The sequence below is a fragment of the Lampetra planeri genome, chromosome 10 (assembly GCF_965212315.1).
Source record: "Lampetra planeri chromosome 10, kcLamPlan1.2.h2, whole genome shotgun sequence".
NCBI lineage: Eukaryota > Metazoa > Chordata > Hyperoartia > Petromyzontiformes > Petromyzontidae > Lampetra > Lampetra planeri.
Window position 1 is genome coordinate 437,456 of NC_136116.1, and position 24,561 is coordinate 462,016.

Consider the following 24,561-nt stretch of genomic DNA (forward strand, 5'->3'; position numbering starts at 1 on the left):
TCTTTGAAATGGATTGGCCTTGTTTCACCAGTGTTAGACCACAGGCGAGCAGTACAAAGACAATGCAAGTATCAGCACTTATAACTCGGGTCGAGCTGTTGTATCTATAGGACCATTTTGCCAGTATAAAAAATTATGCAATTATGTGTGTGTGCAGGTTTCCCTGGGGTCTAGCCGTGACCTTTACAGCAGAGAGCTGATCCCCTCCATCCTGGCTGCCGCACATCGCAAACGGCGTAAGCTGAGAGGGAAGGCCGCTCCTGGCAGTTCAGACGAGGAGCTCGAGTCTGGCTTCTCCAGAAACAACAACGCCCAGCTGCCCTCCGCCCGTGCCGTGAAGCCCACACACGAGCCCGAGACCAGCGAGAGGCAACTCAAGAAAGACTCCGGCTCCGACGCTGCCACCGTCGCGACCACTGCAGTTTACAATCCCCATGCCAACCGGTGCGCAGAGCTTCCGCGGGCCGCCGGGTTGAGCGATGCCGCACTTGCGCTCGGACACAGGGAGCCCCTGAGCAGAGCGTCTGGCCTGACGTGCAAATCGACTTCCAGCCCCACGTTGGGTGGCAGCTTTTCTTCCCACGCTGGCCCAAATCATGGCATGTCAAGCCAGGCCTTTCTCTCCAGCCAGCCAAGGCAGCCGAAGGCCCATAAGGACTTTGTTGTCGGCCCCTGCTTGGCCGACGAGCGGCCTGGTGGAGGCGACGGTGGACCGCTCTCCTATCCTCGACACCGGTACCCAAAAACAGCTGCAGCGGTGCCCAGGTTCTCCGATTTGAAGCTGTACGAGAATACGGCGATAACCGATGCAAACTCGGTGACGTCCGACTATTCCACAACTTCCTCGAGCAACTTCCCATGCTGGGAGGCGGCTGCTGCGACGGAGGACACGCGCAGCTTGAGCGAGTCCCGCGACGAGGAGGCGGACGACGAGCAGAGCGAGCTGGTGAGTGAGGTCGGCGGCACGCACGACTCAGACGACGAACGCCTCGTGAGTGGGAGCGGCCGCGGATCCCGTCTGGACGGCTCCCCTGTGAGCTCGCGCGAGAGCATGGCCGGCACTGACAGAGGGATCGGCAGCGGCTCGTCCCGGCAGAAAACATTCAACTCCTACCGCCTGATCGAGTGCGACACCCTGGCACGGAAGCACAGCGGCCGCAAACGCGCAGGTCCCGCGAAGAAGCAAGACGTTGCGCAGAATCCCTTTAAGATTTCGGAACAAGATTGCGATGCCAAGTCCGCTGCGGAGCAGTCGAGCTCCAGTTTGACGTCAGTACGATCCGCGAGCAGCGAGACTCTGCCGGTGGCGGGCCACAGCGAGCCGGCCCTGCACTGGAGGCCGCAGATCACGGACCGTCTTAAGAGCCGCCTGAAAATCTCGGCCGACGACATGTTTGGGACCAGAAAAAAACCGGCGGAATCGAAGAAGGCCGACATAAAGCGGCGACACACGCTCGGAGGCCACAGGGACCTGGAGGGCTGGCGGGAGGGTGGGGAGAGCCACGCGGGGGGGCGCCCAAAATCGCCGCCGCCGCTGCTGCAGCCCAGGAAAGAGAAGAATCTCTCTGCCATCGACCGCCTGAAGCCAAAATGTCGCTCGCAGGATTTCTGCATCTCAGGCTGGATTGAGAGGGAGCGGCTGCGGGGCAGCAGCACCGATCTGGACGGCGGGGCGGTGGGCTTCTTGGTAGAGAGGCCCGAAGAGGCAGCCACAAGTTCGGCCCTGCCTCTCAGGCGTGCTGGCGTCCTTTCTGAAGAGGCCCCCTTTGCCCCAGGGCCTCCTGGCTCACATGGCGATGACAATGCTAACGTGTACAAGGCCGAACCCCGGCCCGGGGACCCCCGCCCTCATAAACTCACGCAGCAGCAGCAGCAGGTGTTAACCTCGCGCTTCTACCAGTACTTGTGAAAGCATTTACCTACCTGGGGCACATTTGCATCAATCATTCATTAAAAACAACTTTTTTAATTTACATTATTCGTTTTTTCTATCATTGTGGTATTTTTAGAAACTACAGCACAAGTATATAGTGGACGCTGTGATGTTTTAGCTTGGTGGTTTCCTACACTAATTATGCGCGGTGCATTTCGTACGCTACATTCGACTGAGCAAATTGGTTGGCTAACATTTTTCTAAGTGGCGTGAAAACACTTCAGACCTTATTTTCTTACTCTAACGAAAAAAACTGCGTTTTATTTTTACATTGTACTTTTAAAACAAACCTAACAGCATACCGAAGTTTTAATTGTTTTAGCAGTTGAACACATAGTTACAAGTGACGTGTGGACCAATTGCCGCGAGCATGGTGGCGCGTGTTCGTGTTTGGAGGCCTCGCTCAAGCTCGCTCACGCCTGGGCCACGCTCTGTGTGCGCGCGCATGTTCTCTGTCCACACAGCTGGATGACAGACACAAGTAGTCTTAATCAAGTAGACTTCTGTCTCATCTGAATGGGCACATGAAGCTGTGGTCGGGTTGTTATACAGTCAAAACATTACCGGTTTGCCTCCCCTATAAACATAATGTCTGGCAATAAACATAACAGATTTAGCTTCTAAACTGAGGAAACGATGAGAGCTACCACAGTGGACTTGCAATCCAGTCGTTGCCAGTACGATTCTATCTCCCGGCACATCTATTGAAGCAATGGTGCAACGTTTCTCAAATCCCCCGCCACCGCCACTGTCCACCCAGTGGTATAAATGAGTTACACCGCAGTTAGTCATTGGGCAGGTAGTGTGGTGGGGTAAAGTGTGGGTATCCTACCACCTCTTCAAACACGTCTGGACAGCGTGTAAGAGTCGACCAAATAACCCCTAGAGCCCCCTACATTGGGGGCTCTTCCACCAGCGGGGGGGGGGGGGGTAAGCCAGCAATTCCAGAGCCCCGCCTTCATCTTTTAACTGAGAAACGAGCAGCAATACACCACGCAGCGGCGTAGGCCGCCGTTCACGCCTGCCAAATTCCACAAGAATCGGTTACCGGTTCTACTTGTCAGGAACCGGTAACTGATTCTGAACCAGTTGGCGTTTAACAACCCTAAGCTTGAGCACACATCGCTTCAGGGCCAGGGGCGTGGATGGCATGGCTTGTGTGACCCTGAGTATGGGCCAGGCTTTTGGCTGGCACCGTGCATGTGGCCACCAGTGCTGCTCTGCCAATAGTATATATTATTAGGGATCAAAGCATTATGTGCATTCATATTTATAGCTAGCTTTTAACTTCACTTAGCGTGTGGGTAAGGGATTTTTATATTACATGCCGAGCAAATCAAAAAGTTTTAACCCGTGTGTCCACATACACAATTCCCAGGCAAGAGGAAGCTTGAGATGCGCAAGGTTTTGTTGAACGTGTGGGGCACGGGAGAAATGGGCTACAGGTGTTTTAAGCTCCGGGCATCAACTTAACATTTTAACAAATGCCCTCCTGATGGGATTGGTGGCCCCAGTTGGCAATTTAATTGGAGCAAGCCCAACCAAATGAGTGCCAGCGAGTGTGGATATGTACAAAATTGCCAAAGTGATCTTGACTCACAATAAGGGAAAGTAGTCTGCTGCTGGCGTTGTCTCTAGTTTCACTGCTCTATTGTCTTATATTTTGATGTTAAGTCGCGGGGAAATGTAGACACGTACCATGCCATGTATAGCGCCAATTACAAGCACCGGCTGCCGTGTAAATAACACCACGACATTTTGCGCAGCGGTTAAAAGGTTACTATTTAGCAGCTGTTGCTAGAATGGCCGGATATATTTTTGTACGAGGTTACTATGCAAAATTCGTGAGGTCGAGGCGTGGCTGAGTGGCGCTGGGCTTGCGGGGCTTTTGGGGAGGGGGGCTGGCCCTTCTGTGCCGTGGGGGTCCCTTCTCTGTGCCGTGGGGAGCCCTTCTGTGCCGTCGGGGAGTGGTCCCCCGCCTGTGCCGTGGTTTCACGGCGAGGGTGGCAATCCCCAGCACCTTGCATTAAGATTTTAAAAGTGCCATTTCCGATGCTGAAGTTGATGGAGCGAGCCCACGCCACGGCCTCGGCTGCTGGCCCTGTTTGCTTTAATGTATAGTTGCGTATTTATTTGTTGAACAGTGTTAAGTTTGGCCATGAGATGGCAACGCTAGAACTGCAGATGTAAAGTAAATTCCGTATTTAAACCGAACAAAAACTACTAACTTTGTACATTGTTACACTTCGCCGTCATATAATTGCAATAGGGTTTGTAAATGTAAGCATGTATATAGTTCATGATTGTCAGAAGGAAAAGAGCTGTAACCTGACACTATAATAACAAGCTGCATGTAAAATTAATATATGCTACGTAATGCTGTATCACAACGATCGACTTTCAAACGGAGACGCTATCTACACTGGAAATAAATTGACTGCCATTCCACGTGCCCCTACTCCTCACCCTCTTGCCTTATTTTTATTTGCACTTTAATTTTAACTTTGTGTTGTTTTGCAAAGTAACACTTTGTTGTAATGCGCGTGCTTTCCTTTATTACGCATCCACGCTTCTTGCAGAGATGCTTGCTATTTTTGAAAATGTGCCAGGGCTGATCGAGGTGGGTAGGGTTACACCAGGACACTTGAAGGGAGTTTCTTGTGTTACCAGCCGCCTCGTGGGAAACTCGGTCACCGGTACGCCACACAAGCAAACGTACAGAGCAGTAAACGTAACACTTTTACTTTTAAAATTAACTGTCGATCGGCAGGTCACATGTGGCGGGGTAAAGTGTGGTTATGCCCACATCTTTCAAAACACATCTGGTAAGCCTGGAAGAGTATATCAAATACCTTTCCAGCTCGTTGGTGCCTGACTTCACCAGTTATCGTTTAACGACCCAAAACTCCTGCTTCCTTCTCGTTTCCACCAATAGTTGAGCTGTTAACAAAAGTAAATCATTCAAGACGTGATTTACAAGAGCAGCGCTTCTGTGATAGGTGCGGTTTTCCAGTCGTTTCACTCCAGAAAATCATCCGTGCAACACCCCCTCCAGAGACAGCTGTATCGTTCAGCTTGCTAAGGTTCTAACGTCGCACCGTGTGACGAGCGCCGCGTTTTATACAGACGGTGACATTTATTTACTTACAGGATTGGGAGCCGTTAAAGTTGCTAAGTTTTAGAGCAGATTCCTGTACACGAAGTAGGGGACTGGGAATGAAGGATATAGAATGTTTTTATTATTATTTGCTTTATTCCGCTTGTTTACCCGGGAAAGCCTCGCTGAGGAGGCTCTTCTGACTTGAGTCCTATTGAGTTTCCGCAGCAGGGGGCGGTGATTGCTGTGTTTCGCAATCGATTCATTTGCTTCACTCGCATCCACTGCGCGGCAGACGGCACGTTCTTATGGTTAATACTCAAGTTAATACCCAAATTAATACCCAAGTATTAACCAGGGTGGCCTGCTACCTCGAACTGCATCCCTTGACAACGACGACCGTGCAACTGCTGGGCCCTGTCGTGTAAAATTCCATACACTTGTGTGGTATGTTTATGTAAACGTGGAATAAAAATGTAGCTTTCAACTTGTCCGGCCCTTTCAAATAAACTCACGAACATGACTGAATTTGATGTAATTCACCTAATTGTCTTCGTCTCAGGACGTCCTACAAACGTTCAGAAGCGTAGCTCTTAAAATAACCTTGCATTGAGCAATGTGATTTTAAGAGCTTGAGAAAAGACGATGGGAGAGGGACGAAGCAGAGAGAAGTGTCGTTGCCTGCAGTGGGCTCACGGTGGTTGTTACACGGTGGAGGATGAGATGGAACAGTCAACGTGGCAGGAGGAGGAGGTTGTGTTGTGGGTCGAGTGGATACGGGGAGGACGCTGCAAGTGCTCCTCGGCCATCACGCGAGCTGCGCTGATCCGTGCAATTCCCGGCCACTGCAGCAGCAGACGAGAGCAGAACGTGTCGAGTCTGATCTGGACCACTGTCAGTCAAATAAATAAGCACACAAATCGCCGACCTCTCCACAGAAATACAACTTTTTACACACCGCATCAGCCACACGGCCTTCTGGGAGTGCATCTCAGCAGCATTGGTTCCACACGCGCAAACCGGACCGGTTTTGACATTTAGTATCTCATCAGCAGAGTTGGTCTCGCCTTGAACCAATGCTTGTGAACTGCCAGTTGTTTATCGGCAAGGGCCCGATGTATAGGATGTGGTTCCGAGTTCCATGCAAAACGCTCCGTATCCGTGTGCATATATTCGCTTGTTGATTTAGGACATCCGTCCGAAACAACGTTCCCTTTGTCCATGTGAGCAACAGAATGAACCCGCTGGTCTCCACAACCCTGCTGTGTGCGGTCACTGGAGCAGCATCGGCTCCGCATTGTTGCTTGTCCGCTTTTGGGGCTGATGCACAAACCCACGGACACGGAGCCCAGACGGTGGCAGCCAGGGACAAATCATTTGCGCTTGCGCACAACTACCAGATCAGTCAGTCTGGCAATCTTGTTCGAACTTGTTATAACTCTTCATACATATATACAGGATAAATAAGAGACTGCGCCACCACATATCCGGCCCTCCACGTAAAATAAAATCGTTTCACTCCTCCCATCAGCCACTCTGCGAGTGTTTCCCTTCAGCGTGCGAAGGAGATGTGTGGGCGAATCTTCTGCCTGTTTATTGTGTTGACGAAGTTCTTACACAGCGACGCTGGTCATTGTTTCGCGTTGTAGAATCTATCTTTCATATCCGCGCTCGGCGAGAACGCAGTTTGAATGGCAGAGGTAAAGCCCCGAGTCGCGGCGTCTCCGGGGGCGATCCATCCACTCTGTCCCTTGACTCTGGCGCTGGAGATGAAAGCCACCACAACTTTAAACATCCAGACAAAGGCAGGTCCCATTCGGCCGGACAACCCCCCTGCCCCCCCCCCTCTCTGCTCGGAGACCCGCGGCCCCCCACCCTCGCTTTGGCGAGTGACAGGTTTTGTAGTCGCGGTTGCTCAAAACCATCTGCAGAGCAGGCGAGAGAGGCCCTGGGCAGACAGGGAGCGGGAGGGGGCTGTCATCATGCGCACGCATATGCATATGAATTCCTCAGAAATTCTCCACACAGGCGCGGCGCACAATGGCCGGCAGTACGATGACACTTGGGGACAAAACAACGCGCGCCCTCTCTCGCTCGGCCCCGGCGCTTTATTAATGTTGCGGAGGGAGAGGGGAGAGAGCCGCGATCCATCTTCCTCACTCGCGCGAGGATGATGCGCGTCGACACTGCAAGCACGCAGCGGAGTGCGGTCTGGGCTCCGACTCGCATCCATTATTCGCGAGCTCCGCGCCGCGTATGACACGCGGCTGCGACCGCGCACCGAGAAGACAGAGAGAGAGAGAAGGAGCGAGAGGAGAAGAAGAAGAGAGAGAGAGAGAGAAGGAGCGAGAGGAGAAGAAGAAGAGAGCTGCCCCGGCGCGAATGCGCTCCGCGTGGGTCCCTGTGTCCCCGCCGAAGGGGTCGGGGTTGGGGGTGCGCGCTGACTGCTGGCGCCGCGGGTAGGGGGGCTCGGGCCGCCCGCGGCTGGGAGTGTTTGGCGGTGGCCTGGGGGTGACGCTCCCATCGGGGGGGATGGGGGGGCCAGGCGAGGGTTGGGGGAGGGGTGGTGGGGGGGGCAGCCGGCCTGTTGGGCCCGAGTCGCCACCACCGGGCCACCGGGCCACTCGCCCCTTTGTCTGTGCGCGGGGTCGCAGGCTCGGGCCCGCGGGACGTGGGGCCGCCGCCACCGCCGCCTCGTCGCGCTGCCATTGACTTTGCTGCTTCAGCTGCGCTGATGTCAACCGCGGCAAGAGCCACCAACAGATGGCAACTTTATCTGCGCCGTGCGTGGGGCCTTTGAGGCGGGAGGACAATGTCCTCCTCCCTCCCTCGATCAAAACACTCGACAAAGGGGGACAAAATATGAGCGGACGCCGCGAGTTGCCTTCCGCGCCAGCGTCCGGCTCCAGTTCGACTCCGCGTTGTGGGGAGTGGCGGCGCAGTGGTTCGCGCTACGCTGCGCTACGAACCCGTCGGCCCGAGTTCGATTCCCGCTCACGGCCAACGCCAGCGACGATTATCAAGCCAGCCGAGGGCCTCCCGTAGGTCGACTCAGCCTCAAATCAGTACCTGGGGCGATGTATAAACATCGTCACTGGGGAAACAAAGGCGGCCAGGCGTGGTGTTGGCCACCCACCCACTCGTGTGCCGTGCCGCCCTTCATAGATGCTCGCTAACAGCACTCGTCCCGACAGTCTAACAAGGCTATACGGGGGATATTTTTGTGCGGGGTCACAGTTTGTGGGGGTCACCGTGTGTGGGGGTCACTGTGTGGGGGGGTCACTGTGTGTGGGGGTCACTGTGTGTGGGGGTCACGGTGTGTGAGGGTCACTGTGTGTGGGTGTCACTGTGTGTGGGGTCACTGTATGAGGGTCACTGTGTGTGGGGGTCACTGGGGGTCACGGTGTGTGAGGGTCACGGTGTGTGAGGGTCACGGTGTGGGGGTCACTGTGTGGGGGTCACTGTGTGTGAGGGTCACGGTGTGTGGGTGTCACTGTGTGGGGGTCACGGTGTGTGAGGGTCACTGTGTGTGGGGTCACGATGTGTGAGGGTCACTGTGTGTGGGGTCACTGTGTGTGGGGGTCACGGTGTGTGGGGGTCACTGTGTGTGAGGGTCACGGTGTGTGAGGGTCACTGTGTGTGTGGTCACTGTGTGTGGGGGTCACGGTGTGTGGGGGTCACTGTGTGTGAGGGTCACGGTGTGTGAGGGTCACGGTGTGTGAGGGTCACTGTGTGTGTGGTCACTGTGTGTGGGGGTCACGGTGTGTGGGGGTCACTGTGTGTGAGGGTCACGGTGTGTGAGGGTTACGGTGTGTGAGGGTCACGGTGTGTGGGGGTCACTGTGTGTGAGGGTCACTGTGTGTGGGGGTCACTGTGTGTGGGGGTCACTGTGTGTGGGAGTCACGGTGTGTGAGGGTCACGGTGTGTGGGGGTCACTGTGTGGGTGTCGCTGTGTGTGAGGGTCACTGTGTGTGGGGGTCACTGTATGTGGGAGTCACGGTGTGTGAGGGTCACGGTGTGTGGGTGTCACGGTGTGTGGGGGTCACGGTGTGTGGGGGTCACTGTGTGTGGGTGTCGCTGTGTGTGAGGGTCACTGTGTGTGGGGGTCACTGTGTGTGGGGGTCACTGTGTGTGGGAGTCACGGTGTGTGAGGGTCACGGTGTGTGGGTGTCACGGTGTGTGGGGGTCACGGTGTGTGGGGGTCACTGTGTGTGGGTGTCGCTGTGTGTGAGGGTCACTGTGTGTGGGGGTCACTGTGTGTGGGGGTCACTGTGTGTGGGGGTCACGGTGTGTGAGGGTCACTGTGTGTGGGTGTCACTGTGTGTGGGTGTCACTGTGTGTGGGGGTCACTGTGTGTGGGGTCACTGTGTGTGAGGGTCACTGTGTGTGGGTGTCACTGTGTGTGGGGGTCACTGTGTGTGGGGTCACTGTGTGTGAGGGTCACTGTGTGTGGGGGTCACGGTGTGTGGGGGAACACGGTGTGTGAGGGTCACGGTGTGTGAGGGTCACTGTGTGGGGGGTCTATGTGTGTGAGGGTCATTTTATCAGGGTCACTGTGTGTGGGAGTCACGGTGTGTGGAGGTCACTGTGTATGAGGGTCACTGTGTGAGGGTCACTGTGTGGGTGTCACTGTGTGTGAGGATCACTGTGTGTGAGGGTCACCGTGTGTGATGGTCACTGTGTGTGGGGGTCACTGTGTGTGAGGGTCACGCAGTGACTTGTATGGAGACGGGAGACCCTGCCAGAAGCTGGCAGCTCGGGTGCAGTTTAATATAAACGAGTTCATGAAATGCGTTTATTTAGGTATGTGCGCGTTGCTATATTCAGCCTCGTCTATAACAGCAACAATGTAGTCGTAGTCGTCATTCTTCAGAGGCGCCTCAACAGCCCGAGTTCCTAAAACATGTTTTGGCGAGTGAGTGAGGTAGGGAGCGAGGGAGCATTGGGCCAGGTGGCTCAGCAGGGGAGCGAGGGGCTCGCAATCGACGGTTGCGAGTTCAATTCTGGTTGGGGTTTGACTCAGCCTAACATCATCTTTCCGGGATCGGCAAAATGAGTACCACTTTGAATGGGAAACCATCTTGAGAGCCACGTGGCAACGCCCATTTTTCTTCTTTCGTACGGCTGTTGCAGGTGCAGAGCAACATCTACAATTCCACATTTCGGTGGTGAAGCCAAATAACCGCGTGCGGAGCAGCGGAGTGTATCGCTGCGATGTCCCCTTCGCAGTCGCGCAGCTAGCGTGGGGTCGGCCTTGGCCCCTCCTGGTGGCCAAAGCGACGTGTTGGGGTCCCCATTGACAACCACTACAAGACATATTTTCAACAGTGTAAAAGAACACAAACGTATTTAAAACGCGGTTTAAATGTATTTTTTTAACGAAAATGCTTTCATTTACGTTCCACGTTTTATTTAAATTTAATGCAAATCAAATATTGGGGCCTCACCTGACCGATTGCCGAACCCCCTGAGCCGATAATGTCGTTACGACGCCACTGCTCCTTCGTTTCGTGGATCGAGCATTGCGTCGTTCTATGTTGCATGGTCTGATCTGGATGACCACAGTCGCACACCACTGGAGAGGTTTTTTTGTTTGTTATCAACGCCCATTAATTGCTGTCGATGGTCACGGACTTGCGGGCCGCGACGCTGCCGGTCTGCGTGGACATTCTCCATCCCCAGGTTGAGCACAATTCGCCTTTTGGGTTTTGCCGGGCATCTCCCGGTGTTGGCGCCCCCTGCCAGGAGGATGAATGCGTCTCGCGGGACACTCGGGACCCATCAGGAAGGCCAGGAGGGTCGGACTCCAGGACGTGTCGGGCTCTTCAATCGGGTTGATTTTTTTGCATTACCGGTAACCGCATGAAAAAATTATCGGTAAAAACCGGTTTTTAGTTTTCCACACGTATAGACTCGTCACGTTAGCTGTTAACTAAGAAAATGAGCTGCCGTGCGTGGTGTAATGGTTCGCACACGAGACTATCAATCCACTCCATCTCCCGGCGGCAGTTGAAAAAATGGTGCCATCTTATATTTCGCTGTCCACCCAAACAGTATAAATGACTGATCGGCAGGTAGCGTGTGGTTGGGTAAAGTGTGGGTACGTTCACCTCTTCCCAAGAGATGGAAGAGTAGACCAAATACCTTACAGAGCTCCCTCGAATGGAGGCTGTTTCGCCAGCAGTGTCGTGAGTGGGGCATTATAGGGGCTACGTCTTTACTTCTTCACTGAGAAACGAGGGCAATAAACTACGGCGGTAGCTTTTTGGCGGCCGTGCCGTTTGTAGGTTCGCGTACGCCACACATCTTTTTCATTGCTAAATCACCACTGGAAAATCGATCATGGAAACGGTTACCGGCTTAGCAACCCTTTGCCAATCAGGCGTTTGTTTCACTTTGCGTGCTCGTGTTTGGTCGCTGCAACGTGGCGCTGACGTTCCCTGTTCGCTTTCGAATTTATTCCTGCACGGTTTCCATGCCGCAGCCTGCGCCCCTGACCCCCTCCCGGTGGTAAGTTCTGACCCCCCCCACCCAACGGGGCCCCGCGCTCATTACAGCCGCTGGCCGAGCGCACGCGGCGACCACAATGGGACGATGATGACGGAGATGCGCGCGTCCTCGGGGCCACCGGCTCGACTCGCCATTCATCTCTGGCCGAACAAATGTTTGAAAAGGACAACGTTAGTTTTACCTTTGTAAAGGGCAACAAGTTGCCCCGAATAAAGAGAGGCGCGCTCATTGAACGCGGGAGAGATTAGCGGAGCGGCGTGCGGGAGCGCCGCCGGTCCGAGCCGCGTCTGAGCCGTGAAGAGGCGCGCGGCGCTCACTCGGTTACCTCCACACCCCCCCCCCCCCCCCGGCAAAGGGGGCAGAAGCAGCGCTTTGTGCCAAAGGGCAGCGGCTCTTGTGTGCCCCCCCATCCCGCGCCCCAGGCAGAGGGATTCTCAACCTCCTCGCGGCCACACAGCCCCCGCTCTCCCTTGCGAGACGAAACAATCACTCGCGTCGTGCGCGCGAACAATGCGAGCACGAGAATCAATGCAGTGGACAATGACTCCTCCCTCTGTCTGTCCCTCCGCCCAAAAAAGATACAAAAGTATTTTTTAACACATCCCATCAGCCACGCTGCCCTCTGGGAGTGCATAATTTCAGCTTCATTTGTTTAAAACAAGAAAGCACTGGACCCGTTTCGACATCTAGTGTCTCATCAGCAGTGCCACGCTTGCTTAAAGCAATGCTGGTGAACTGTCAGATGTTTATATGCAAGAACCCTTTCTGATAGATATGGGTCCTAGTTCAATTCAACACTGTTTTCATTCGGATTAGATTATTTGGGTTCGATCACGTAATTATCTACTCTTGCGAATGACGTCACGTGATCTTTAGCATTCACTGTGAAGCAGGAGGAGACGCGTCGTATTTTACCTTTAATCCTCCCACAGCATTAATAAGGGCGACCGCTGGATTCCAACCGTTAGCCTCTACAACAAGCGACGAACGCGCTACCGATGGGCCACGTCACCACCAGACCAAGTGTTACAAATAAAACGCGTTGCACAACGCCTTTGTAGAGTGTCTGTCGTGGGAGAGACACGCGCGGAGGGATGTGGATCCAGCGTCTGTTCCGTGGTCTTCCCCGAGAGGAGCGCGCTTGTCTTCGCACTGCGCTCGTCTTGAAGCCACGGGCGCAGTGGACACCTCCTCATCTCCCCTCCTCTCTTTACTCCACCGCCCTCTTTCCATGACCTCTCATCGGTAATCCTATTCCTCTATGCAACCTCCTCCTCTCGCTTCCCATTATCGTGTCATTATTTGGTGTTTTGGTGTCTCCGTTTGGTGTCTTTGTGTCTCCGTAGAGTAAGGCAGGGTGACAGTGAGGCAGCGTGAGCGTGAGAGCCAGACGGGGTGAGCGTGACACAGGGATAAAGTGAGACAGGGTGAGAGTGGGACGGGGTGAGGGTGAGGCAGCGTGAGTGAGAGCGAGGCAGGGTGAGGGTGATACAGGATGAGGAGGCAGCAGGAGGGAGTGTGGGGAGCAGGACTGACGAGAGGGGGTGGGGGAACGTGGGGACGCGGAGACCGAGGGACGCCAAAAGGGGCCGTGCGGAGCCACGGGTTGCCATTCCACACGAAGCCTTGAGTTCGCGAGAATAAGGGTGCGAGGGAAGATGGGCGAGTAGAGGAGGCGGGTGAGGAGGGTGTAAAGTGGGTGAGGAGAGGAGGTGGGTGAGAAGGAGGGTGGAAGGTGTGCAAGCAGAGTAGGTGGGCGAGGAGGAGGGTGGAAGGTGGGTAAGGAGAGGAGGTGGCTGAGGAGAGGAGGTGGCTGAGGAGGTAGGCGAGGAGAGGAGGTGGGTGAGGAGGTGGGCGAGGAGAGGAGGTGGGTGGAAGGTGGGCAGGCAGGAGGGAAGGCTCAGGCTGCCCGCTCCTCGCGCGCCTCCCGCATCGCGCTGCGCGAGTGGGCGGCGCGGCGCACGGCGCCTTTGTCCGCCTCCATTGAGCCGTGCCGCTCCCGCTCGCCGCGTTACGCATGCGCGCAGCCTGCACTTGCCGCTCCGGGCAAAGTTTGAGAAAGTTTGGCAAAAGTTTCTCAAAAGTTTCCCAACTCCGCGGGGGTCCCGTTTTGCGGTGCTCGCCGGGGTCCCGAGGCCGGAGCCGGCTCCTCGGGGGCCCCGGGGACCCCCGGCACGGAACGAGGCCGCGCCTTTTACGCCTTTTACGCGCGGGGGGGAGCGCGGAGCGAGGCCGGGCGGCGCGCGCCGCGCTCCTCTCGGCCGCGCTCCTCTCGGCCGCCGCCTCAGCCTCTCGCTCTCCCCCCGCCGCCTTTGTTCTACGATAAAGTGAAAGCGTTTCTAGCAAAGGGCAACATTTAACCGTGTCTACTACCTCTCGCTCTATAGTGCACTTGAGCTTGGCAATCTTACTGTGAAAAAAACTCCCCATCATTGAACGGCGTCGTCCGCACCTGTGCTCCGTGCATTCACGGGGACACAAAAACAGCACGTTTCTTTCTGCCCTAATTATTCAAAGCCCGCAGTGGCCGGGGCCAGCATGTTGTGGTCTGTTCCTCCTTCCAAATGTTTTCTACAGATCCGCTGATGCTCATTGTTAGCGCTCGCCAAAGCCCCCACGCTCCCTTTTAGCGCGAGTGAGTGCGCGGGCTCTCCTGCTCTCAATCGCAACATCTGCTTAATCGTAGCGGATCAAAATATGGGGACACAAAACACATGTAATGGTTGATTTGTTAAATCCTGGTAATGAGTTATTAACAAGGGGGGACAATGGACAGTATGGTGAGTGCCTTATGGTAGCGGAGTGACTCTGTGAAACGCTTGACGGCGCGTCCGTGATAGATGGGGAGCTGGGTGGCGCGCCAGGTGATGGTAGGAAAATCAATGCGGATTGCTCGAACACAGAGGAGACTTTTCTCCACGTGAAAAATTGACGAACATAAAATGCAATTGGCCCCTAGCGAGGCAGAAGGTCTCTGAGTGCGATTGTGAGCGCGCGCGGGCGCAGAGAGCGACAACAAAACGCGGCGCGCGGGGTGAGGGTCGTGCCTCACCGGAGCGCCCATCGTGAGTGTAGATCGAAAAAACCCCCGTGTTTTTATTAAAACACATGCCTTGCTTTATTATTGACATATTGTGCAAAGACAATAGTTAATGGTACATTAAAGACGGACAAACCATGCCAACACGTCTTGGACTTTGTAAGAGCCTCTCGCTCTCTCTCTCTCCCCCGCGCTCTGCTTGTTTAGGCAGCTGCACCCGGCCCACGTGACGCGCCGAGCGAGGCTGCGGCTCCAGGTGCTACCAGCCCGGGTGGTGTGGTCGCCCGGGTGGTGTGGTCGCTCGTATGGGATTCTGAGTTTGGGTGTGTTGAATCATTATGAGTGATGTTTGGTGGTTGTCTGAATTAAGTGGTGGTCTGGGTGGTGTCGTGGCCCAAGTGAATGCGGTGGCCTGCCTGGTGCGGTGGCCTAGAATAAGTGCTGATCCGGGTGGTAGTGTGGTAGCCCTCGTGGTTTCTGTAGCTGTGGTGATGTGGTGGCCTGGATTTAGTGGTGGTCTGCGTGGTGTGGTGGCTTTGGTAGTGGGATCATCCAGGTGATATGGTGGCCTGGATTTAGTGGTGGTCTGTCTGGTGTGGTAGGCCGGGTGATGTGGTGGATACATGTATTGTGTGACGCCTTGGGAGGTGTGTGGTAATGCTCGTGGCGAGGTGGTTAAGATCGCGTGTAGCATGGGCGATGTAAAGGTGTGAGCGGTGTGCTCATGTATGTGGCGTGGTCATCTGGACGGGGTGGAAGCATGGGTGCACTGCGGCACTGGATATAGTTTGGCGGATTCTTGTGTGGTGCGGTTTCTTTCTTGCTTTGACAATGTGCGTAGAGGGATGGATCGAGTGCTATGGCTGCGCGAGTGGTGGCCTGGGGCGGTGTGGTAGTAATGCGTGGTGTGGCGTGAAGAGTCATGTGGTAGCATGGCGTGTGTGGTGGCCCTGAAGGGTTGTGGTTTCCGGCAGGGATTGATGGTCTGGGCGGTGGTGTGGTGTTCGGTGCTACGGAGCCTCTCGGCAGCCCGAGGTTTTGTGGCCGAAAAGGCGGTCCCATTGAAAGCCGTGGCATTTGGCCAGTGGGTCGACTGTGGTGGTCGACAAAGACGAATTTCGCCAGGTGGCCAAGGTGGGTGCTGGGATTCTGGGATTATTGTGAGAGTCCTGAGAGCTGGGGGTTGGAGTAGCGCGCGGGGCTGGGCGGGTGGATGGATGTGGGGGGTGGAGGTCGGCTTGGAATGGGGGCACCTGTTGGCGAGAGTCCCCGCGTCGTGGGAAAGGGGTCTCGCCTCTGCTTCCATGCGGGAGCCCCGCTCTCAGAGAGGATTCAGGCCCTGGGACCTGGCCAGGAAGACTCCTCCCATGGGGGCGGCGGTCTCCATATGGCCCCGCGTCGCAGCAAGGCGCGCTGCTTGGTTTCCGAATGACTCATGGTGGCATTGGCGCCGTGAGGATCACGTCAGGGCGCAATGATCGTGACGAGCTGCCTTCTGTTACAACATTCACTGCACAGTGAAGATTTCCATCGTATTTCGGTAAACTCCCACCCCGGTAATTCTACGAATTGTGGTTCAAGTTTCGTTCAATGCTGACATTTATTCTCGAACGTGGCACGGTGCCTCCCGCAAGCTCCGCGCGTCGCGAGGAAACTCGAGGTCGCGCCCGGCTGGCAGCTCGTGAGGAGCCCAGCCTCGCGCATCGCCGTGTGCGAGCCCGGTGCTGCTCGTCCCCTCGCACCTCCGCAACACTGGAAGCACGTGCAGCCAGATCCCTTGTTCTTACAACATCCGCGTGGGAGTGAGCACAATACACACACAGAGTTTTGGCTCCCTTGTTCGTAGAGTCGTCACACTGGGATGAGCGGCAGCAACATGGTGGGCTTGCTGGCGTGGCGCTCTAGGGGTTAGGACGCATTCTTTAAAACGTGATGAACGCGGAGTCGTGTGGATGGGGCGCGAGCAGTGAGATCGTCTGCATTCATCGTGGCTACTGCTGCTGCGTTCGCGCTGCTCAGTGTGGGGCGATGCTGCTGCTGCGTGAGCCGCGGTGCACACGAATTACAACAATAATGATTATTGTATCGTAATCATAACGCGGCTGGGGCGTTGGAGGGGGAGGGGTGATGCCCTCGCTTAATGCGCGCCGCGTTCCGTCGCCGCCGCTGCGCCGCACGGCGAGCGGTGACACCGCGGACTCGTGGCTGTTGTGGATGTCGCAGCCTGGCGTGCGCTAGGAAGTATAGGATGTCTTCTTGGGGCGATGAACATGACTCACCGTTTGTCGTAGAGGTTCGCGGGTCATTCCGACAAGCCGCGCTAGTTAATACTATTAACGAGAACAATTTATAGTGGACGATACAGATCCAATGACGTCAATCGAAAGGAGTGTCTGCGTCACGGTCCAAATTTGTCAAATTACGCCGCAAATCACTCAATTGGGAGAACAGGTACAGCAGCGAACTTCGGCGCCTACTGGCCGACTCACGGACGCTTGCAGGCCCCAGGTGCTGGAAGTCACCTTGATGCCACACAGGAACAGCTACCACTGCGGGTGTCCTTTCAAATGTATTGAGTTTAGATGCAGCGCGAGTCACTTGTCGCGTGTAAATCCGAGCGACATGCGGCGCTACCTTGGCCACTGGGGCTGGTGCGGTGCGGAAATCACGGCAGGCACCGACAACTCACAGAAACCCCATTGGCTTTATTCAGAAAGCATTGAATTCCGTCGCGGAAGTACAGCAGATATTGCACTAGGTGCACTCAAACAGCATTCATTTATTTAATTACATCACTATAAATTATATTCCTTAAATACTCAGTTAAATACCAGTCGCATAAACGCTGCACATTCATCAATAACACTGTGACCTTAAAATTAAATACATGTAAGGTGACGTTTCGGGCAATGACCCTTCTAAAATTAAGCAGGCTGAAAATATAAGAGCTTTAATTGTATATTGTCACGAGCTTTTATGACGCTAGTTTCATCATCGTCGTAATCATCTTCATTATAATCTTCATGTTGCCATGTAAACACGGACACTGTGTGTGTCATTGCGTAATTGATGTGTGTGAGTAGATATGGCTGAGTGTGTGGGCCGCCTTCGTATCCCTAGTGACGATGTTTACACACCGCACCAGGTACTCATTTGAACCTGAGTCGATCTAGGGGAGGCCCAAGACTGATTTAGATAATCGTCACTGGTCTTGGCTGTGAGCGGGAATCGAATCCGGGTCGCCGAGTTCGTAGCGCAGCGCGCAGACCGAGGCAGTCCCGAGGTCTACTCAGTCTCAAATTAATACCTGGTGCGGTGTATAAACATCGCCACTGGGGAGACAGAGGCTCCCCTCGTGTGCCGTACCGGCCTTCATAGGTTAACTATCTTTCGCACCGTACGTAGCCAACCGTGCTCCCTAACATTTGTAAGTGGCATTGCGTGTTTGCTGTGTGTCAGTGAACAACCTGGGACCCCTTGCAATTGCGGAGATCCATCTCGAAGGATTAACCAGGCGAAATGAAGAGACGCGTTCCTGTGTAAAGTCTGTGCCTGGGATACGGGCCCTGTCCCCGAGGCGTGAGACCGGGACCGGCCTCGGACCCCTTCCTCACCCGAGGCGCGGGGAGCCCGGGGTCGCGGGCCCCCCGTGCGGATCCTCGGGGGTCCACACTCGGCCGGTCCGCACCACCTGCTGCCCTCGCCGCTGGCGCTCGTCCGACCACGAGAGAGAATGTCCGCTGAGTGGGGGGCTCCCGGGGCAGGCCCCCACCGCCCTGCCAGCCACAGCCGGGAGACCTTTGTCGTGACTGGTCGCCAGCTCCCCCCCCGCAGAGGGAGCCCCTGCGTGCAGGCAGAACAAGAGACGTTTCGTCAGCGACCCCGGCACGGGAACGGCGAGTGCGCTGCGCTCTCATCCAACCCCGTCTCGATGGCTTTCTATGCGCAGTGAGCTTGTAAACATCGGGGTGTCTCCTATATCAGGTCCCTTTCAGAGCCGCCAGGGGGTTGCCCCTGCGAGCATCCGGGAGTGACTGACGGTTCCATCTGCTGAGGGATGGTGGCGATCGTGTGCAGGCCACCTCAACATTATGACTGTCGGCATGGGGTCACCACCACACTGGCTGTAGCTCTGAATGATTACCTGTTGTCTATCTGCCTCACACTCACTCACTCCCCATCACATAGTCTCACGTTCACACGAAGACTAATATTCTCTTAATATATTTAACAGACATTTGAGGCAAGTTGTATTACTGAGCACCTATGAAGACTGGCACAGCCCCACGATGGGGTGTGTGGCCAGCCGCCTTTGTCTTCCTCTTGCCAATGTTTACACACCGCACCAGCTACTCATTTGAGGCTGAGTCGGCCTATGTGAAGCACAGGACCGGTTCAGATATTTGTCACCGATGTTTATCGTGAGCGGGAATCGAACTTGGGTGGCGTAGCGCACAAACCGCTGGGCTACCGCTGCCCACACTCAACAGCAACCACGAAGTGGCGGTCACGTCACCACGGCGCTTGTGCCAGGCCAGTTGCACTTTGAGGAAACGTGAAATTACGAAGGCCCGCTGCCAGGAGGTCACGGAATAGACCCAGGTGCCATGGGCTGACTGACTGAGATGACTGGCCGATGGAATAACCGTGCTCCCCACGATGCCGTCCGGCGCTCCGCTCGTTATTGTGAGCGTCGCTCCTCCGCCCTCCGTTGTTGCCGGACTGCGACTGCCTCCAACTCCCCAGCAGCGTCCTTCACGAGCCTCCTCCACAGAGACCGATCTTGACACCGCTTGTACCGGTCATAGGACACCCTTTCCTGTACCACACAAGTCCATCTCTTCTCTTGCCTGTGCCGCGCCCATTGAGCCCCCCCTATCCGGCAGAACAGAAGCTGCTTGGGGGCATGATGGTTCAGCGTCCCCACACTCTCACGCAGCGTTACTCTCATGAAGTGTCACTCAAAGATCCCCGTATAACATTCATAAAAATGTTAAAGCAAAGTCTGTTTGCAAACCTATTACGGCCTTGACGGCACACGAGGGGGTGGGTGGGCAACACCACGCCCGGCCGCTTTTGTCTCCCTAGTGGCGATATTTACACATCGCACCAGGTACTCGTTTAAGTTTGAGTCGACCTAGGGGAGGCCAGGACCGGTTCAGATGATCGTCAATGGCGTTCGCCGTGAGCGGGAATCGAACTCGGGTGGCTGGGTTTGTAGCGCAGCACGCTAACCACTACACTACCGCTCCCCATTATCACCCTCACGCACACCCTGACACACACCGTGCCACACACCCTGTCACACACCCTGACACAGCGTCACCCTCACGCACGTGCAGCTCGGTGGCTGATGACGACTTTCCTGCCGTGCCCGTGGTGCGCGGCGCCCCGCGTCTCCTCGGCGCGCGTGGGCCGCTCCGCGCCGCGCACCATCTCGCCCAGGAAGGCGATGTAGCCGATGGCGAGGCGCAAGGTGTCCACCTTGGACAGCCGCCGCTCGTAGGGTAGCGTGGGGATGTGAGCGCGCAACCCCTCGAACGCCGCGTTGATGGACTCCATGCGCCGCCGCTCGCGCTGGTTCGCTGCCTGTCGATGTCGCTCCGAGTCCCCCGACACCGCGCCCGCGCCGCGCCTGGGACGTCTCCTCCTCCTCCTGCTGCTGCTAGCGGGCCCTGCCACGCCGCCAAGCAGCAAGGAGTCGCGTCTCGGCAGCTCCGGAAAAAGGTTGTCGTTGCAGAAGTCGTCGGCGACCAGGAACGGCGGGGAGAAGCAGCCCAACATCACCATCCCGGCCAAGGCGCCGCGCTCCGCATCCATTGCGCCGCGCTGCGCCACGCGGGGAGCGGGGCTCAGGGTGAGGGAGGGTCGGCGGCCGGGTTTATATGGGACGCGCGCGCGCGCACCCACACGCGAGACGCGCGCGCGCACCCACACGCGAGACGCGCGCGCGCACCCACACACGAGTCGCGCGCGCACACGCGCACCCCACACACGAGTGGCGCACACGCGTACATGAGACGCGCGTGCACAACAACAACCGACGTTCGCCACTATGTGGTGGCGACGTCACAACGGCACTTGTGCCAGGCTACGTGCACCTTGTGGCCACGTGAAGTGTCGAAGGCTCGTCACGAGACAGTCGACCATGCGTGAGTTAACTGATATGACTGGAAGATGCATCACCTGCGCTCCCTACTGTGCCATACGCGCTCACAAACAGACACGCGCACAGACAAATACACGCACACACAAGCACAAAGACAACAAATATAACATCCCCCGTATAGCCTTAACAGGCCTCTGGGGCAAATGCGGTTAGCTAGCACATTTGAAGGCCGAAACGGTACACGAGAGGGTGGGTAACCAGCACCACACCCGACCGCCTTTGTCTCCCCAGTGGCGATGGTTAGACACTGTACCAGGTAATTATTTGAGGCTGAGTCGATCTAGAGGAGGCTCAGTAACGGTTAAAATAATCGTGACCGGTGTTGGCAGTGAGTTGGGAATCGAACTCAAGTGGCCGGGTATGTAGCGCAGTGTGCTAACCTCCACTCTACCGCTATCCACAGACACGCGCACGCGAGGCATACCGCGCAGAATTGCAAAATTGTCAAACAATTCACACAAAGACACACAAAGACACGCACACTTCCGCACACCCCCATAACACGACGCTTGTGCCAGGCTAGGATCAACTTGAGGCCACGTGAAGTGTGGAAGGCTTACAGGTTACCGGACAGACCAGGTGTAGTAATGTATTTTATTAAGTTTTTTTTATTTTATTTTATTATTTCCCTTCTACGTGACTTTACCGAAAGAACCAAGAAGACCAGGTGTAGTAATGGCTTGACTGAGATGATTGATAGATGCACCACCTGTGCTCCCCACTGTGTTAATCTGGGGAGTTCTATAGACTGCCCACCCAATGCAGCCATTAGCAGCTCCAGTAAGCCACAGTCCTGAACCTCACCTATTTGCCCTCAGCACCAGGGAGAGGCGAGGACGATGCCAAAGCCAAGCTGCAAGCGTTGATGACTTTTCGCTTGACCCTTTCATCATCCATAATACAGTAGAGGTTTTTGGGTTAGATCGCGTAAATATGTGTCGTTAAACACGCCACCACCTGATACAGCCAATTAGTAAGGTTTGTCATGAAAGCAAAATGTGCCAATTCGTTACGAATACAGCACACCTGTGTGTTGGAGAATAAACCCACAACATTTGCTATTCGAGTACGACGTTTCGCCAGTAATTACAACTAGCATCATCAGGCATATGAGCCAATCAGGTGCGAAGGATCAGTGGTTAATGTATGCATATAAATGATAATGACATCCATTACCGGTGGGGTTATTCATAGCGTAATGAGCATACATTATGCATGCACATTTGCATGCACAAGATGCATGTACATCCTGCCGTTTTGGGTGCAACAAATCGCAATACCTGTTATCGTCTGCTCGCATATGGTGGTCTGTATAGGCATGTAGTTAAACAGTGTATTACTTAATAATTCGCTTCCAAACAGCACTAAGCCTGTAGCTATCACAAAAATTAAAATACATGTTCAATTTCGATAGATTCTCTAATTAGTCTTGGCCAGTAGTAACCAGGTAAATTCTTAACTGACTGTGATGTTTCCATCCAACCTGCCTATGTCAGCTGTTATTTCGACTCTCTGTGTTTCTCTCTCTATGCCTATCTCTCTTAGATCTCTCATGCTCACATGTCCGTTGCATTGCACTCTCATGCCTTTGGATTGCAGTCATGCTCACAGGCTCTTTGGATTACACCCGTTGGGTTGCACTCCCTCGTCGAGGAGGCCGCTCTTCTTCTACTTCTTTTCTACAGTTACAAGCTAATTTCTCACATTAACATAGCCACTTGCATGCCCTCTAATTTCTCACATTAACATCATGCTAATCCCTCACTTTAACATAGCCACTTGCGTGCCCTCTAATTTCTCACATTAACATCATGCTAATCCCTCACGTTAACATAGCCACCTCCGTGCCCTCTGATTTCTCACATTAACATCATGCTAATCCCTCACTTTAACATAGCCACTTGCGTGCCCTCTGATTTCTCACATTAACATCATGCTAATTCCTCACTTTAACATATCCACTTGCGTGCCCTCTAATTTATCACATTAACATCATGCTAATCCCTCACGTTAACATAGCCACCTCCGTGCCCTCTGATTTCTCACATTAACATCATGCTAATCCCTCACATTAACATAGCCACTTCCGTGCCCTCTGATTTCTCACATTAACATCATGCTAATCCCTCACGTTAACATAACCACCTCCGTGCCCTCTGATTTCTCACATTAACATCATGCTAATCCCTCACATTAACACATTAACATAGTCACCTCCGTGCCCTCTGATTTCTCACATTAACATCATGCTAATCTCTCATATTAACATAGCCACTTCCGTGCCCTCGTCTAGGAGGCCGCTCTCCTAGCTTACTTTTACATGCTAATTTCTCACATTAACATCATGCTAATCCCTCACATTAACATAGCCACTTCCCTGCCCTCCTCGAGGAGGCCGCTCTCCTATCTTACAGTTACATGCTAATTTCTCACATTCACATCACTAGCGCCGGCCACTTCTTTATTACCCTTGAGCTACACCCATTTCAAACCTTTTTAAACCTTTAAAAACAGTCTGCCTCAGCATCAGACTATGTTTTCCCACCTGATGGTGGACGCTTGTGTTGCGCCCGAAACGTCGTGATTTATTTTATTTTATACCTATGTGACTTTACCGAAAGAACAAGAGTACAGTAGTAACTAATCTTGCACATAACTTCCACATTATCAAAATGAATTGAGTTGACACGCGTGTTCTGCCAATGCCGACAATTGTATTTGAGAGTATTTAATATCCCTTTGGTGTTCTTTTAGACTCATGCTAATCATTCGTCCTGTCTGACCAAGATAGTACAGTATTAGCCACAGGAGCAATTAATCTGGTACACACCTTCTGTTCATAGCTTCGGTAATACATATTTAGTACCAGATATTAGGTTTTGTATTACATGTGAAGTATTGGAAAATGACGGCAGGAAACTCCTTGACGGGAACACACTTCTTTTTATTAAATCTTGACTTGTAACAATACAACGCGTGGCCTTTCTTCTTCACAATGCGGTCACCATACAACGGTACAACTCGTGACCTCTTCTTCTTCACCCTACGCTTCTCTTGACTCTCTGGATTCTGTGCTGCTGGCTCTCTGTGCCTCGTGTAGACTCCGCGCCTCGGCTACACTCCTCTCTCGCCTCGTGTAGACTCTGCGCCTCTGCTACACTGTCCACTCGCCTCGTGTAGACTTTGCATCTCTCTCTCTGGCTACACCGTATGCATACTCGGCTCGTGTAGACCTTCCTCTCTCTCTGGCTACACCGTATGCATACTCGGCTCGTGTAGACCGTTCTCTCTCTCTGGCTACACACTATACATTACTCAGCTCGTGTAGACCGTTCTCTCTCTCTGGCTACACACTATACATTACTCAGCTCGTGTAGACCGTTCTCTCTCGCTGGCTACACACTTATACTTTACTCTCCTCTATTCTCCATTACTCTCCTCTCCGGGCTCTATCTCTGCACCTTCGTCTTCATTCTTAGATGGTTCCACTTCTGCCCCCTGCTCCTCTGTGCATCACCTTATATACCTCTTCTTCCCGGGAGACGGAGCGGATGCGGACCTCAACGTCGGCACCGCTCCTCAGTTACCCAATCCCCACGCGCTATCCCTACGATCCGGTTCCGCTCAGCGCGTGTTTCCACTCCCCGACCAATCACACCGCGCTGCTACCCGATCACTCCCTCTGGGCGCGTCACCGGCACACAGCCAATCAGCAGCACTACCCCCACTCGCGCACTGACGCCTGCTCCTCCCCGTCAGCGCGCGTCACCACACACACACCCGTACATACGCGCTGGCACACGACATATACA

At 54.4% G+C, this 24,561-nt stretch overlaps 2 protein-coding genes across 4 annotated transcripts in view; one reads left to right on the forward strand and one right to left on the reverse strand.

Annotated features, from left to right (window-relative positions):
* Positions 1–4,385, forward strand: part of LOC144720788 (rho GTPase-activating protein 21-like) — a 37,961-nt gene extending 33,576 nt beyond the window's left edge. For all 3 annotated transcript variants that reach the window (XM_078597830.1, XM_078597831.1, XM_078597832.1), the window contains exon 24: positions 158–4,385. In XM_078597830.1, coding sequence (XP_078453956.1) covers positions 158–1,909 — 1,752 coding nt within the window. In that variant the 3' untranslated portion in view covers positions 1,910–4,385. The remainder of the gene's footprint in view (positions 1–157) is intronic.
* Positions 4,386–17,458: 13,073 nt separating this feature from the next.
* Positions 17,459–20,400, reverse strand: LOC144721119 (pancreas transcription factor 1 subunit alpha-like). Its single transcript, XM_078598515.1, has 2 exons — positions 19,913–20,400; positions 17,459–18,485 (listed from the first exon to the last, which is right to left on the reverse strand). The coding sequence occupies exons 1-2, from the start codon at positions 20,398–20,400 to the stop codon at positions 18,191–18,193; spliced, it is 783 nt and encodes a 260-aa protein (XP_078454641.1). The 3' UTR covers positions 17,459–18,190.
* Positions 20,401–24,561: the final 4,161 nt, after the last annotated feature.